The sequence below is a fragment of the Oncorhynchus nerka genome, linkage group LG21 (assembly GCF_034236695.1).
Source record: "Oncorhynchus nerka isolate Pitt River linkage group LG21, Oner_Uvic_2.0, whole genome shotgun sequence".
NCBI lineage: Eukaryota > Metazoa > Chordata > Actinopteri > Salmoniformes > Salmonidae > Oncorhynchus > Oncorhynchus nerka.
In genome coordinates this window covers 20696864-20714644 of record NC_088416.1, presented here as the reverse complement: position 1 = coordinate 20714644, position 17781 = coordinate 20696864, and the positions used below count along the sequence as shown (strand labels likewise).

Below are 17781 nucleotides of genomic sequence, written 5' to 3'. Positions count from 1 at the left end.
TCCGAGGGAACAAAGAGACCAAAGGCGCCAAGCTCCACAGCGGAGATTGGAGTATCTGTCCATAGGACCACTTTAAGCCGTGCACTCCACAGAGCTGGGTTTTGCGGAAGAGTGGCCAGAAAAAATCCATTGCTTAAAGAAAAATAAGCAAACGTTTGTTGTTCGCCAAAAGGCATGTGGGAGAGTCCCCAAACATACGGAAGAAGGTACTCTGTTCAGATGAGCTTTTGGCCATCAAGGAAAAATGCTATGTCTGGCGCAAACTCAACACCTCTCATCACCCCGAGAAGACCATCTCCACAGTGAAGCATGGTGGTGGCAGCAACATGCTGTGGGGATGTTTTTCAACGGCAGGGACTCGGAAACTGTTCAGAATTGAAGGAATGATGGATGGCGCTTAATACAGGGAAATTATTGAGGGAAACCTGTTTGTCTTCCAGAGATTTGAGACTGGGACGGAGGTTCACCTTCCAGCAGGACAATGACCCTAAGCATACTGCTAAAGCAACACTCAAGTGGATTAAGGAGAAACATCTAAATGTCTTGGAATGGCCTAGTTAAAGCCCAGACCTCAATCCAATTAAGCTAGAGCAGTTTTGCCTTGAAGAATGGGCAAAAAGCTCAGTGGCAAGCTAATAGAGACATACCCCAAGAGACTTGCAGCTGTAATTGCTTCAAACGGTGGCTCTACAAAGTATTGACTTTGAATAGTTATGCACGCTCAAGTTCAGTTTTTGGTCTTATTTCTTGTTTGTTTCACAAAAAAAATATTTTGCATCTTTGAAGTGGTAGGCATGTTGTGTAAATGATACAACCCCCCCCAATTTTTTTTTTTTTATTTTTATAAAAGCACGTTTCACTCCAGCAGCAACAAACAGGCGGTTTGAGACGCTTTACCAGCAGCTCCTCCGTTGTCTGACCAATTTTTTTTCCCCACTCAAATTAGCCTCTGCATCTGTATGCTGTGTGCTTGTGATAAATAAGATGCATAAAGACTAACAGAAATACCCATGCAGCAATTTAATTATGCAAATTAACCTATAGACAGATCAGCTTGACCGGTCAAATGTATTTGCATCGACTGGTATTTCCATCAATGAATAAGCTAAAGAGCATTATTTTGCAATGGGATGTTTTTCCTTCTTCCTCACAGACAATTGGCTAGCGGCAATTTTATTTATCGGCTTTTCACTTTAAAAAAAAAATCTGACAAAAAACGTCTTATTACCGGCTAACAGAAACCCTGGTATGGAGCTACTAACTTTGTTGTGGAGCACCAGTATGACCTATGTAACCTGAGTTGTTTGTGGTTTCGTACCCATGGTTAATTTGTAAGTCGCTCTGGATAAGAGCGTCTGCTAAATGACTTAAATGTAAATGTTAAAAATAATTGATTGGTGTGATCTACTTTCCTGCCAGATAACACACCCTCAGAAAAGAGGCACCAAGTAAGAAGCTAGAGATGAAGATGCGAAAGATAGGCTTTCACACAGATGAATCTTTGGTGGAAAGCTTTATTTACTATAACACCCACATATTCTGTCCTTATTTCTTGTCGAGCTATTCCCACGTGCAGTACATGCTCACCATTCACAGGCTTCCTTGAGGTGATTGGGGCTTTTAGGAGGTTTGGTATTGTTGTCAAACTGCACTGGAAATACGTGGATTTGGATTAAGGTGGTGGGAAGGGTTCGGCTCAGTCAAGACCCATGGTTTTAATGTGGTTGCGAAGATGAGGGATGGACAAAACAAATGTCATTTTTATTTTCATTGCAATGCAACCAAATCTATCCCAAGAGGTATGTATACACAGAGGAAAATGTAGTGTCTATGCCTGGGCTCTCCAACCCTGTTCCTGAAGAGCTACCATCCTTTAGGTTTTTGCTCGAACCCTAATCTAGCGCACCTGATTCTAATAATTAGCTGGTTGATAAGTTGAATCAGGTCAATTAAAACGGGAGTTGATGAAAACCTACAGTTGAAGTCGGAAGTTTACATACACTTATGTTGGAGTCATTAAAACTATTTTCTTCAACCACTCCACAAATTTCTTGTTATCAAACTATAGTTTTAGCAAGTTGGTTAGGACACATACTTTGTGCATCACACAAGTAATTATTCCAACAACTGTTTACAGACAGATTTATTTCACTTATAATTCACTGTATCACAATTCCAGTGGGACAGAAGTTTACATATACTAAATTGACTGTGCCTTTAAACAGCTTGGAAAATTCCAGAAGATTATGTAGTGACTTTAGAAGCTTCTGATAGGCTAATTGACATAATTTGAGTCAATTGGAGGTGTACCTGTGGATGTAGTTCAAGGCCTACCTTCAAACTCAGTGACTCCTTGCTTAACGTCATGGGAAAATCAAAAGAAATCAGCCAAGACCTCAGAAAAAAAATTGTAGACCTCCACAAGTCTGGTTCATCCTTGGGAACAATTTCCAAACGCCTGAATGTACCACGTTCATCTGTACAAACAATAGTATGCAAGTATAAACACCATGGGACCACGCAGCCGTCATACCGCTCAGGAAGGAGATGTGTTCTGTCTCCTAGAGATGAACGTACTTTGGTGCGAAAAGTGAAAATCAATCCCAGAACAACAGCAAAGGACCTTGTAAAGATGCTGCAGGAAACGGGTACAAAAGTATGTGTCCACAGTAAAACAAGTCTTATTTCGACATAACATGAAAGGCCGCTCAGCAAGGAAGAAGCCACTGCTCCAAAACTGCCATAAAAAAAAGCCAGACTACGGTTTGCAACTGCACATGGGGACAAAGATCGTACTTTTTGGAGAAATGTCCTCTGGTCTGATGAAACAAAAATAGAACTGTTTGGCCATAATGACCATCGTTATGTTAGGAGGAATAAGGGGGAGGCTTGGAAGCCAAAGAACACCATCCCAACCGTGAAGCACGGTGGTGGCAGCATCATGTTGTGGGGGTGCTTTGCTGCAGGAGGGACTGGTGCACTTCACAAAATAGATGGCATCATGAGGAAGGAAAATGATGTGGATATATTGAAGCAACATCTCAGGAAGTTAAAGCTTGGTCTTCCAAATGGACAATGACCCCAAGCATATTTCCAAAGTTGTGGCAAAATGGCTTAAGGACAACAAGTCAAGGTATTGGAGTGGCCATCACAAAGCCCTGACCTCAATCCTATGGAAAATGTGTGGGCAGAACTGAAAAAGTGTGTGCGAGCAAGGAGGCCTACAAACCTGACTCAGTTACACCAGCTGTCAGGAGGAATAGGGCAAAATGCAGCTAACTTATTGTGGGAAGCCTGCCCGAAACGTTTGACCCAAGTTAAATAATTTAAAGGCAATGATACCAAATACTAATTGAGTGTATGTAAACTTCTGACCCACTGGGAATGCGATGAAATTAATAAAAGCTGAAATAAATCATTCTTTCTACTATTATTATGACATTTCACATTCTTAAAATAAGGTGGTGATCCTAACCAAACTAAGGCAGGACATTTTTACTGGGATTACATGTCAGGAATTGTGAAAAACGGAGTTGAAATGTATTTGGCTAAGGTGTATGTAAACTTCCGACTTCAACTGTACATGACAGTAGCTCTCCAGGAACAGGAGAATTCCCTTGTCTATGCACGTGCACTTCTGTTTTACTAAATCCCTGTTTTAAATGCAGATGAGGGATCCTTAGGTAGTCTATATTGTGATTCAAAGTAAATACAACGGTTTTATGGTGGTCTGTAAAGTAAATCTATCCAAGGTGTTGGCAGCCATGGAATATAGATCAATCTAGCAATTTATTCATCTAACACAACTGACAAACTGAAATCGCAAGACCAGATCAAGACGACCTCTCCAAGCTAATTCTACTTTCAGACTTTACCTTTGAGCGCTGATGTTAATTCTCGGTGTGTCTGGATCTGTTATATTAAAATGAGCTGCCAATTAAAGATCTGACACCCTCACAGAGGTGGGTTGGGTTATATTCAAGTTTGGTTTGTGGGGCTTTGCTACTTCTCGATTAATTGAAGAATTGTTCACTGCTCTATTGCGTCTGAATATCCCTCTTCTGGCATCTTTTGAATCCTTCATTGTTAAAGTAATGAATTGAATTAATTCATCATGGCTAACAATAGCTTGTATGAAAAATTGTTAATCGATTTAACCGATTTAATGGTGACTAACATTGAAATGTTTAGGTACTGAAGACAACCACCGTTACCAGGGGTTTTACAGCCCTGGTATAGAGCCTGTTGCCTTGGATTGATTTTTCATTGGTATTTTACTGCTCATTTTAACATGACACATTTAAGAAGGCTGCATATCTTTTCTAATATACCAGACCGGAAGATTTCTATATATGTATGTATGTATGTATATATATATGTGTGTGTATATATATATATGTGTGTGTATATATATATATGTGTGTGTGTGTATATATATATATGTATACACATATATGTATGTATATATACAGTATATCCTAGTCAAGCGGCTCATATGTAAGCTTTTAGTTATTTTGTCTCTGGCTCTTTCTTGTGTCTACTGAAGATGCATCTCTTGTTGCATGTTTCTTGCTTTCCAATCAGTCACCATTTTGCAGTGGTTACTTTCACTTGTTTAAATGTTTTTGGACAATAAATCTTTTTTTGTTAACGATGGTGTTTCATATTATTTGTGGAAGCAAGTTAACTTGTAATTTTTTACTACGTATTAGAATTCTTTGTAATATCACTAAATCGTCAAGGAATAAGGGATCAAAAAGAGATGTAGGTTGATGTTTTATCCACCCAAAAGTAACATCCCTTGGTTGCCAGCAAGTATTCAAAAGTATGAAACAGAAATGGGGTGAGGACACCTCCTAAAACAAAATCATGTTCTTTTGAAACCAATAATACAATAAAGCACCTCCAATTCAGTGTTTTTGTTAAATACTTTTCTTTTGCTGATATTGGACACTTGTAAAGTGCTTGACAAAGCTTTTAACAGTAGTGTGAGGACACAATCACAGTACTTGTAGTGGCATTTAATACATTTCAAACTTTTTAAAAATGTTTTTGAAAATGCTGTGATATTTTATGCAGCTTTAACAGTTGTATTCCAATAGGATACTGGTGATAAAGGCATTCCAATTTCAACTTGTTACAAATAAAAGTCCACAACCATATCACTAACACAATATTGTTGGCCCTGGGCCTGAGTAGATACTATTTCCAGGTACTTTAAACTAGTCTATTTCCTGAATATCATTGTACCATATCATGCAGTCACATCCCCTGAGAACCACAGATAGCTGTGTGGGTAACTAAGGCTTTACTAAAGGCACTATCCTACTCCTTCACTACTAGTTAATGGCAACTTGTGTTCGGTAGGCTTTAGACAGGAGCAAACTTTTTTGGTTCCCTTTTGTTCTCAACCAGGCTCCCCTGTCTTACCCTTTTTACTTGGGTATACACTCACCGGTCAATTTCTTTACGTACACAACCCCGTTCATTAAAATGGATCACTCCCTACAGACAGTGAGTCTTGTGGCCGAGGCATTCGTTTACTATTTGATTGGACATTAGAATGGGCAATGAGTGCCCTAAGTGACTTTGAGCGTGGTATGATCGTCGGTGCTAGGCTCGCCGGATCCAGTATCTCAAACGTCCACCCTCCTGAGCTTCTCCCACACAACGGTGTCTAGGGTTTACCGAGAAGCGTGCGACAAATAAATAAAAAACATCCAGTCAGCGGCAGTCCTGTGGGCAACAACAGCTTGTTCATGAGAGAGGTCAAAGGAGAATTGCAAGAATCATGCAAGCTAACAGTTGGGCCACAAACAGACAAATCACGCCGTAGTACAACAGTGGTGTGCAGAACGGCATCTCGGAACGCACAACTCGTTGATCCTTGTCACGGATGGGCTTTTGCCCCGGGTTCCACACATATTAGCTAAAAACAAGTGACTCCAGTGGGCATGTTATCACCATCACCACCACTGTCTGCCGAATCCCAGTTCCTGTTGCGTCATGCTCATGTCAGAGTCAGGACTTGGCATAAGCAGCATGAATTCATGGAACCATCCTGCCTGGTACAGGCTGGTGTAGGTGCTGTACTGGTGTGGGGAATGTTTTTCCTGGCACACGTTAGGTCCCCTTGATACCAATTGAGCAACAAAAGTTTCCGACATCTTGTAGAATCCATGCCCAGAAGAGTTTGTGTTGTTCTGGAGACAAAGGGGGGTCTGAGCCGGTACTAGATGTATACCTAATAAACTGCCCTGTGAGTGATGACTTCAAGGAACCTAGGCCCAACCTCTCAACATATAGGCACTGGAAAACCGGAACAGCAATGTGCCCGCATTGCGCTAAGGGCCCGGTCTTGTCTTTTGGCTGAAGGCCTTAGGCTAGCCCTTCTTCCTTGTCACCTTTTAGTGTTTTATGTACTGTATTTCTTTGGAAAGCTGACAGGGTCCTCCCAACAGTTATTCTGCTCCTGAGACAGGTTTTCCCTTTGTTTTTCCATGACCCTCACAAGATTCTTGCATGATCATATTTGTGCTACATGTCCTTTCCAGAAAATAAACGCATCAGTGCATATTAACCGACTTAGGAAGAGCATCCTCTTGCATCTTTGCCTTTTCAGGTCCCTCTTATTGTGAGAAATTCTTGAAACTTTACAGCCATCCCCTTGTCAATCGACTCCAAACTACACACCCAACTCGTTTTTTCACTTTTTTCCATCCTTCTGTTTCTTGTGGGGCTTGCAGTTTTGCTCACTGGCTGAACCGTTCCGTGTAGCAAGCAGGACCTGTCCATCATTGCCAAATTGGAGGCTGTAGTCAGTGGCAGGCAAGGGTCTTCCTTGCTCATCCCGCAGACGGGAAAAAACCTCCTGGTACAGAGCACTGAGCCGCTGCTTCATTTCCCGGACGGAGCGAAGGTTCTCTGCCTTTTCCTTCAACAGGCGGGCCTTGTGGCGGCATAATCCTTCTACCCCCTCTTCGAGCCCAAACAGGACATCAAGCTTGCGCCGGCGGCAGTTCTGAGCGGCCATCTTGTTTTTGCCCCGCCTGCGAATGTCTCGGATCAGTTTGAGCTGGGCCTCACTGAGGCGATGCATGGTCAGAAGTTCGTTGAACTCTTCCACGGGCAGGTTGACAATGAGATCGTTGGAGAAGGGGATCTTCATGGTGCGAGCCCGGCGCTCATCACGGCCCCAAAGCTTATCGGAAATGTCATGCTCATAGGGTTTGCTGTAACGCGACTTTGGAAGCTTGAGGGATTTTCCCTGCCTGGGAGAGGTGGCCCTAGGCTGGTTGTAGGTATGGTCGTGGCCCACTTGTTCCAGCCAAGGGAGGTTGTTGAAACGCCCAGGCTTCTGGTAGTTTGTGCTGTACATCTTGCTGACTTCTGGGGAGTAGCCTCCCACAGCACCCTCCTCTCGCTCCACAATAACCTCCATGTCAGAGCTGTAGCCCACAGCCCCTTCTTCAGAAAACACAGAAGAGTCAGACGATGAAGAGGACGAAGAAGAGGAATAGGATGCCTCTGAGCCGCTAGGGGATGCAGGGCTGTGGCTGAAGGTCAGAGAAAGTCCAGAGTCAGAGTCTAGCTCCTCCTCAAGTTGGGAGGCCTGTGTTGGGTTGAAGCCTTCCTCCAGAGCCAGGTCCTGGAAGCTAAGCTCATCCAGCAAGGCATCATCCAAGAGGGAGCCGAGTGGGCTAGGCAGGACTGGTTCCTCCAGAAAGAGACTTGACTGAATGGAAGGCATGGGGTTGCCAACTGTGCCATTGAGTGCCAAAGGAAGGGCGCTATCTGTCAGGTCAGATGGGCCAAAGGTCAAGTTAAGGTCAAAGTTCGGTACGCTGGAGGACGGACTCAGCAGGGCTAGCTGGAGTGGGGCCTCCAGGGGAACACTGCTCCCAAAGCTGGGGTTGAAGGGGTAACTATCCTGGCTGCTTCTGGGCAGGATTGCCTGCTGAAGGCTGACATCCTGGTGAACGGGGTCCATCAAGTTGGAACTCTGAATAGATCCAGATTGCATTACATCTGTGCCAAGGTCCATATCCTTCCAAAATAGTGCAAGAAGTTAGATTAGATTTTCTTTTGAATTACTTTCAGGGCCAGGGTATTTCAAAGTTTATACACTTTTCAACATTTTAAATAAATTATGAGGGGGATAAAATCAGAAACCACTTATGACTTACTTCTGGCTCCATGATGGCAAGAATATCATGCCACTGCTGCTCCAAGTCCAGGGAGGGATCCCCGTGGGACGACAGGGGGGACAGAAGAAGCTCTCGGTCAGGGGTTGGGTCCTCTCCGCTGGTTTCCCTCAGATCTACGCCAACTGGGTCTGACGGCTAAAAACAGAAACATCCCAATGGTCATCCAATGGTCAACAAACCTATCAATGGTCATCTCTTGCCCTAGTACCATCAAATAAAACAACTGTACTGTACCTCTGTCTCCTCTCCAAAGGGGAAGGTGTCTTCCAAGAGCCGTAGACATTCTTGGAAAGACATTGAGGACTGAGCTTCCAAGCTGGCAAACTGATGGAGAAGAGAACAGGAGTGAGCAGAGAGCTACCTGGATGTTCTGGATGGTGACAATGGTTCATTTTCTTCCGGGCTGAACTGACACAGATGGTGGAGATGATTTAGGCTTTTATAGAACATGTTATGGCAAGAGGGTAAACTAAACAGAACAGCGTGGCTTTATCTGAATCATTTTGTAGTGTGGTATCGAATGTCAATTTCATTTCACTCTGCTTGACCTAAGGAGGAACACAGTAATCTCATGCTCCAGCTATACACCACTGAGGCATGCAAATGCCTTTGTAATGATATGTGGCTGCCCCTGTTCCCATATTTAGGTAGAGCGAATTAGCAAGGGTTGCAGGTCTCTTCTAACCCGTAGGAGTGCAAGAGATTGGGGTTAGAAACTGCCCTATAAAAGGGAAGGTTTCTGGGTTATGTTCTTATTTTACACACTTGGGAAGACTGTTTCCGATCTCCACCTCATTTACCCCAAACACCCTATCCTGCTTCATGACGCACAGCCAGGATAGAAAACCCATATTTTGTTTCAAGCAACCGGAGTGTTACGCTTTCCCAAAGTGCACCTGTCAGGGCCTCTCAATCAGTCTGTGAGCTGAGGCAGAAAGTTTCCAGTGTTTGGGGAAAGCGGCTCCTATTCCATCTTGAATGCCAGTCTTGCCATGTCTAACATTTCAGCATGTGCGTTTATAACATAATTGAACCAGGATGTCCAAGTGTACAGGTATATATGGCATATGGACATTTATAGTGGCAAGACAAAGTTTGTGAAATACCTGGATTTCTGCATAAATTGGTCATAAAATTTGATCTGATCTTCATCTAGGTCACAACAATAGACAAACACAGTCTGCTTAAACTAATAACAACAACACAATTATATGTTTTCATGTCTTTATTTAACACACTGGAAACATTCACAGTGCAGGGTGGGAAAAAGTATGTGAACTTTTGGATTTAACTGGTTGACCCTCCTTTAGCAGCAATAACCTCAACCAAATGTTTTCTGTAGTTGCGGATCAGACCTGCACAACGGTCAGGAGGAATTTTGGACCATTCCTCTTTACAAAACTTTTTCTGTTCAGCAATATTCTTGGGATGTCTGGTGTGAACTGCTCCCTTGAGGTCATGTCACAGCATCTCAATCGGGTTGAGGTCAGAACTCTGACTGGGCCACTCCAGAAGGTGTATTTTCTTCTGTTGAAGCCATTCTCTTGTTGATTTACTTATGTGTTTTGGGGCGATGTCCTGTTGCATCACCCAACTTCTGTTGAGCTTCAATTGGTGGACAAATAGCCTTACATTCTCCTGCAAAATATCTTAATATCTCTGTCTGATAGCAAGCTGTCCAGGCCCTGAGGCAGCAAAGCAGCCCCAAACCATGATGCTCCCTCCACCATGCTTAACAGTTAGGATGAGGTTTTGATGTTGGTGTGCTGTGCCTTTTTTCTCCACACATAGTGTTGTGTGTTCCTTCCAAACAACTCAACTGCAGTTTCATCTGTCCACAGAATATTTAGCCAGTAGCGCTGTGGAACATCCAGGTGGACTTTTGCAAACTTCAGACGTGCAGCAATGTTTTTTTGGACAGCAGATGTCCTCCCATGAACACCATTCTAGTTTAGTGTTTTACGTATCGTAGACTTGTCAACAGGGATGTTAGCATTTTTCCAGAGATTTCTGTAAGTCTTTAGCTGCCACGGGGATTCTTCATAACCTCATTGAGCATTCTGCGCTGTGCTATTGCTGTCATCTTTGCAGGATGGCCACACACTTTTTTTGAGTTTTTTTTATAGGGAAAGGCTGCTCTAACCAACCTCTCCAATCTCGTCTCATTGATTAGACTCTAGGTTAGCTGACTCCTGACTCCAATTAGCTTTGGGAGAAGTCATTAGCCTAGGGGTTCACATACTTTTTCCAACCTGTGAATGTTTAAATGATGTATTCAATATAGACAAGAAAAATACAGTAATTTGTGTGTTATTCGTTTAAGTACACTGTTTGTCGATTGTTGTGACTTCGATGAAGATCAGATCAAATTTGATGACCAATTTATGCAGACATCCAGGTAATTCCAAAGGGTTCACATACTTTTTCTTGCCACTGTAAGCCTCAAGACTGAGTCCCACCTGATCAGATAAATCCTGTGCAAGTTCTCTATTCGCACGGTCGTAAGAGGGTCCACCATCCCTCCAGATTTCTCTCCAGGTGTCCCCCACCAGCAGCTCCTCCTCTCCCCCCTCAGGCCCCTGATGGCGTCCACGATCAGAGTGATCCTGCCAAAGTGTATCGGTATCCTGTGAACACACAATAATAATTGAAATGTTAGGCGTAGCAATGTTATCTGCACCTCCTTATTAAGCATAATAACTATGACATTCAATCATCCATACAATGCCCTATGTATCCTTGTATGTTTGATTGAAGATATCGCTGTACCATTTTTAGATGGGACACATGCCGGGGACAAAAAGAGGGGATCGGAGCCACTTTGCGTTTTATCTACTATTGTTTATTTTTTCCATGAAGGCCCATACATTAGTAGACATTGCATACAAACAGTGAGATGGCTATGAATAGACTTAACCTTTTCCTTAAGTTGGAGCTTAGTGATACCAACTGCTCCAGTCATGTCCCTAAACCAGTTCTAAATCTGTAGCTGATCCTCTCGCCCTCCACTGAAAAGGGACTACTGGAGTGCGGGGTGATGCCCCGATTCTACCTTACAGTACAGCGACCTGGGTGAAACTGACTAACTAACCGTCTTTGGCCTCTCCTTGACTTTGACACTTTGACTGTTTGGAACATGATATTGTGACCCCTTGAACCGTATTTGACAACATGTTTGACGTCTGACCAGGGGTTGGAAACTAAATTATACACTACACATTAGGAATATTTTGGTAACATGAAAATAACATTTATAACCGGTTCTCAAGGTTAGAAAATAACAGTTCTGTTCTGGAAGAATAGAGATCACTTTGGTTCCAGGTTCTGTTTCCCTTCCTCAAAATGTTTTCCTCTGGTTTTCTGTTCCCTGAACCGGTTCCAATCCCTGCCTCTGACCATTCCCTGAGGCCTGTGGTCCTGCTACTCTGGCATCACTCTTATGGGTTTGGGTCAATGTGTACCTGAATGTGACTGGAAGGAATTGCACAGCATGTTTTCCTCAAGCATAAGCACAACATGAGAAGTGTTAGGTAAGGGGGGGTGTGAGGCCAAAGGCAGCAGCTCTGGACAGATTTGGGCAGTGGACGGGGTCCATGGGGCTATGTGGTATAGGGCTATACATATACATGTGCCTCTCTGAAGAGGTAATATACTACTAGCCTAAGTTGGTAAACAAGCGTTGCGAAATCAAAGGTTTAACTGTGTGCTAAGAATGATGCCACCTCGTGTTACAAAACAAACAAGCAGTGGTCACGGGGGCAATGTTCTGATTGTAGCATAACTACAAAGCTTTCTGAGCTCCGAGTCCAAGTTTCCAAGACCAACATCTGTGGTTTACAGCAGAGCCGGCAGGTCCATACTAATGTTGTCAGTTTGCCACCTTCCACAATATTGACACGTCACATTATTACTGCCCTGAGATGCTCAGACAAATGAGCTAGGCAGCATTTGTGTTTCATTGAGCAAGTCAAGGTAATAGAGCAGAGATTAGTTGTAATAGAACAAGTCTGGGAAGTTAAGACAAATTATCGCACATGGCCTTAGGAGAGGTCCTTGGCCCCTCTCTGGGTTCACAGAGCACTATCCCAGAGGAAGCTTTGTTGACTTTTCTCCTCTCACTTAATACTATAGGACTGGTGATGTCTGCCACGTTAAACATGTCCAGCCTAGCCCTGTAAATATAGCAACACCTATAAGAGGGGGAGATGTGGTGACATGCCCCAGACCCAGACAGTACCACACATTGCTGCCATAATATGAACCTGCTGGGGTTGAGAAATACAGACCAGCTCTCTCGGTGCAGTTGCTGCTTCACTGATGAGTTAGTCTGGGTGAAGATCGTTATCAGGGACACTTAGATCCTTGGAAGGAACTAAGAGTATCAGTATGTCTGAATCGTTACATCACGATTGCAGCACCTAACTTGGTCTCAGATGCTCAGTTCAATATCACTTACTGGAATCTTGGATGACCCAGAAAGCATAACCATCTATGGTAGTAAGAGCCTCAAGAATATATATTTTTAACTATGTTACAAAATATTTGTCAACAGGACTATCCATGGGGGGGAGGGGGGGGGACATGAGGCATGTACATTTTAAACTGAGTACCAGTTAGCAATGCCAAAAAGCATGCCCTCCTGTCCAGAAATAGCCAACAGGGCTACATGTCCAGTCTGAACCACTTTCACTGCCCTGAGAGTGGCTTCTGATTTGGGAGGCTAAAACTAAAGCCTCCGGTGTCTGTGGATGTCTGCAGTCATCGTGGTTGAGACTGGGTACACAGTCAAATAACCAAAAAGACCAGAAGCCAGGAGATGGCAATGACACGCAGAGGACTAAAGCAAAACAACCCCCATACTTTCCCCAATCCAAAACAAGTCCCGTGTAGGTAGGGTGCGTACTCGGGCATGTTGCCAAGCAGATATATATTTAGACCCTTAAGTGACTGAAAACTCCCTACACTCCCAAAGTGTCTAATATTGTACCTCAGTGCTAAATGAAAGTGATTTTGGAATTTCCCTTCAAGGTCTAGGTTTTAGCAGTAAAAGCTGTCCCCTGTGTAAAAGCTGTCCCCTGTGTAAAATCTGCCCCCTCTGTAAAAGCTGTCCCCTGTGTAAAAGCTGTCCCCTGCTGTCCCCTGTGTAAAAGCTGTCTCTCTGTGAAGAGTAAATAAATAAATACATGTTTTAACTGTAATATTTCAGGTATCTTCAGATACATTTATTTCCTCAGTAAAATCAAGGATTATTGTGATTTCACTTCTAAATATGATTGGTGTACAAATACAATTAGCCTACACGGAATGTGTGTACTTTGACAGTTTATCCCTACACCAAATCTGCTGGGCTTCGATGGGTATGGAAAGCTGTATGTATGGGGCAACACTGAACAGCCAGTGGCTAAAGTGGGACATATTTCCAGTCACACACCCCTCTCTGGCCTACTTTCCCCCTGACACAGAGTCGCCTGGGCCCGGCCAGCGCGCCCCTCGCAGTGGAACATCAACAAGCAGCTCTCCCTCAGCTGTTGGAAAAACAAGGGGATGTCCAGCCAAGCTTTTGGCATGCTGCTGCACTAACTCCCCGTGATTCTGTCATTCAATGCCCAACACTGTTGCTCAATGAGTGTTTCGGGTGCCAAAACACAGGCTTGAACAAAAGTGAGCACATGCTAAAATATAATGACAGGGTTGTGACATGGGTTAATTGTAATTTCTTACAATTACTCAAATGTAACTGTTGCAAAACAGTTGGATATCCACACTTAACAAAAAATAGACTGGATAAAACAAGACTTGATATTTTTCCTGTCTTTTAAAGTGATTTATGTCGTGTTTTCAAGTTTAGCAAGTCCTCAGAGAGTAAATATTGACTACTAATGACCTAAGTGGTTTGCCTCGTCATATTGGTCATGATACTTCTGCTATTGAAACCTGAAGACGTCAGACCACCAGACACCATGCCAAATATACAATCCCCGGGAACCCTTTTACTATAATAAAACAAACATTATAACAGGAAAAATGTTTCACTTTAAGGCCTCCCACCCTGTACGTCAGATTCAGTCTTTTACGATTATTACATAGTTATAATCGATTATTATAAGATTAGATTATAATAGTGCAAAAGGGAACCTCCCCCAACACCCCCCCCCCCCCTTCTCGTCATGACCAGTATGTAGGGGATCTAATTTCAGGCATGTATTTTACGCCTGCTAAGTTATGTTAGTCACACTGAATAAGCCAAGACGTCTGGCAATCGTTGACGACCTAAGCACGACGTGGACATCTTGTCTGAGACGGCAAAATTGTGGCGTAAGACGGCTAAAATCGTACAGTCTGCAGGCCTTGAGGATTAGTCACTTATTCTGAAAAGTAACCGACACTTCATTCTTGACTTGCAATCTTAGATGCTGTAAATTAAGGGAGTTCTAAATAGTAAATATCTTGCCTTGTGTGCATCGCAATCTCTTAGTTATGCAGGTTTGAAATGAACAGCATGATACAGCAAATACAACCAGGAAGCTTTCGCTTGCTTGAATCCGAGGAGGGTGGGAATCCCCACTGTGTTTACTGAAAGGCTGTTTTCATACAAGGGTGTTCTTCTCTCCCAGTTAAGCCTCCTTTTATAGTGATCTCAGCCTCCGGTAAATCCTGCCCTTGATCCCTAATGATATATGACCGGTGTATCACTTGCCTACTGTAAATCAACAGTTTGATTGTTGGCTAATTGAACCCACTTCTCCAGTGGCAGATGTAGTTCACTATTGTGTATCCATTTGTCTAAGGCACTGCATTGTATTTGAACATTGAATAAGCTCTGACACAGCCAATTCTCTTGAACACCACTCTATGCTGCCACTGGTATGACTAACATAGAGTGTAGAAGAGTTCACCATAATTTACCTCTTCAGAGAGATCCTCATCCTTATCCTCCTCCTCATGGCTTCTTCTTAGAAGGGCCACCATGGTGTCCAGATTGTCCTCTCCGATTGGCCCGTAATCCGACCCCGCCACCACGCTTGACCTCATGACCGACCCCACCTGGTCACCCGCATGAACCTCCAACCCACCTGCACCTCCCTCCAGGGGGGCTGGCTGGCCAGGAGCCCCCACCACCAGGGCATCAGGTTCGCGCCGCACCAGCCAGGTTTCTAGCTCCGAGCTGGGCACCCGGAGGCGGTCCAGGGCGCGGACCCAGCCCAGAAGCCTCCGGGCTGTGAAGAAGCCATCCAGGTCTACACTCTTGGGGGGGAGGTCCTGGCCGTCCAGCTGGTTGTGGAACTGGGTCTGGGTGAGGGTAGAGGTGGGGCCCAGGATCATCTCGTGCGAGGCGGGCAAGTAAGGCCCCACATCTACTCTGACGCCAACCAGGCTGAGCAGGATGGCTACTTGGATCAAGCCCTCTGTGAAATATTTCTTCAGGCACATCATGTCTTGTCTTCAGAGTTTTACAGGGCGAGTGCAAGACACGAGGGAAAGGGAATGGAGACGTGGTGGGTGGAAAAATGCCAAGTGCAAGCCTCAGAAGACTTATTGTCTGTTGATGGGTTATCTATAGCTTCAAGTCAATGTAATAAAGAGGCAAAATAAAGCTATTTTGGATACACCAAAATGGACACTATGGTGAGATAAAAAAAAAGTGTCCTCTCCTCTTCACTCTTCCAAATATCGTTAAATCCTATACGGACAAACACAACCTGAAAGAATAAAGTTAGATAATACAATTAATTGGTTAGTTATTTCAAAAGAATATGACATTGAAAAGACCATTCATAAAATAAAAAGTAGTGAATCCAATGTAATTGATGAAACAGCAGAGGAAAAGACTGCTGAATTCAACACCATGCTATAAGATCAGGGTCGCTTAGGGCCTACGGCCGCTAGTGGTCCCATAACCCAAAAAGAACATGTTTTTTAGATTAGTTGTTAGCTTCCTAGACTATCTAAACTTGTAGTGATCATGGCTGAATACTGACTGAGCACGTGGGCCCTGACCTCCATGGGGCCCCCAATGATTTTGTTAGGCATATTAATATAATATCTGAGTGAGAATGACTAAGTCGTTACAAAATTTGTAGAATTGCATGAATGTGTTTTAAAACTGCAGACATTTCTCTCCACCACATGGCAAAATGTGTAGAATTGCAGGAAATTAGCTATAAAACAGATTTTTTTCCTATGCCCCATGGCAAAATGTGTAGAGTTGCGGGAGATAATTTACAAATAAATGTCTCTCCACCGTCAAGTGGGCCAGAGGTGGGGGGGCACCCAACCAAATCTTGCTTCGGGGCCCCAAAAGGCTTAAGTGTGCCCTATATACGATAATTGCATACATAAAGAGTATGACCCAAAGCGAATTTAAAAAATGATTCCTAAAGATAACAAACAGGGGAGTGTTCTTATTACCAACAAATACCAGTGACTTCACTTCCACTTCCTTCAGTTCGTTCTAGAAGTTGTTTGGTACAGTAGTTAGCGCCAGGGCGGGTACTAGACAGACAGTGGTGAAGGTTACACCACATTATGTCATCACACTGTTACCCGGGAAATAACAAGCATATTCTGCCAATCAATGGGTCAATGAATAACTTGACAACGCAATTACTTCGGTAACTGTAAACTACTGTTTGTAATGTATTACGTAATGTTTTCAATAGGCATGTCTATTGCAGTTGTTCCTGCATGAAACATCATGTCATGTGAGGAGCCCGTTCAACCAAAAATGGATTCAATTACTGAATTTGAACCTGTCTGACAGGGAGAACGTTGAGAATTTAACCTGTGGGCTTTTTGATCAAATGGCACTGAAGGAACCCGCGAAATCATTAGAAGTTAATTTGAAAATATCTGGAATTATGTATGGACGTCAAGGATCTAAAAACCGTTGACATTAATTGTCCACCCCCATTCTTCAGAAATGTTCCACTTTTATTGGCAAATATAAGTGGGTCGAGCAACTGAATATCCCATGTAGAACTGTTTTTAACTGTCCCGTAAACTCCACTTCATCTCAATTTAAGGTATACAATGTGTACAGCCTGTTTACACATTTGCGTACAGTAATAACACCCATATTAGGCCCACATAACTGCCAAATAACACAAACAAGTGTAGGTAATGTTAGTTTCCTGGTTTGACTCTCTTACCGGACTATGGAGACAGGAGTTGTCAAAACGAATGGGCACATCAGTGGAAACGCAGCAAGCCCAATCCTTTTTGAAGATTTTGTATTCTGACTCTAAATCAGAGAGTGGAGAATTTTAAAGCCTGCTCAGTTCACCGAGCAGCTCGCTGTCCCCTCCCTACATGACGTGAAGCCTACCATTTCTCTTTTCTATAACTACGCGGCGTCAAAAAACCATACCCCCCTATAGGCTATACCGCCCATCTATATCAACCCTGCCAAATCAATTGAACACACACACAGGCTCCAAAGTAGAATATCCTACTGTCTGGCTGTCAGTCCATCCCTATGTGCATTGCTGCCATCTGCCGTGCTAGAATGAACTAGAACAGAAAGACATCCACGCTGGCTAATCCAGACGAGCCTCGCAACATGGTTTGAATCAAC

General features: G+C 43.5%; 1 protein-coding gene across 1 annotated transcript; it reads right to left on the bottom strand.

Moving 5' to 3' along the window:
• Positions 1-1690: 1690 nt before the first annotated feature.
• Positions 1691-17703, bottom strand: LOC115104052 (endoplasmic reticulum membrane sensor NFE2L1-like). The gene is made up of 6 exons (XM_029625213.2): positions 17357-17703; positions 15114-15907; positions 10667-10834; positions 8442-8531; positions 8187-8342; positions 1691-8047 (listed from the first exon to the last, which is right to left on the bottom strand). Exons 2-6 carry the CDS (start codon positions 15639-15641, stop codon positions 6707-6709), a joined length of 2283 nt encoding a protein of 760 aa, XP_029481073.1. The 5' UTR covers positions 15642-15907; positions 17357-17703; the 3' UTR covers positions 1691-6706.
• Between the last annotated feature and the right edge of the window lie 78 nt (positions 17704-17781).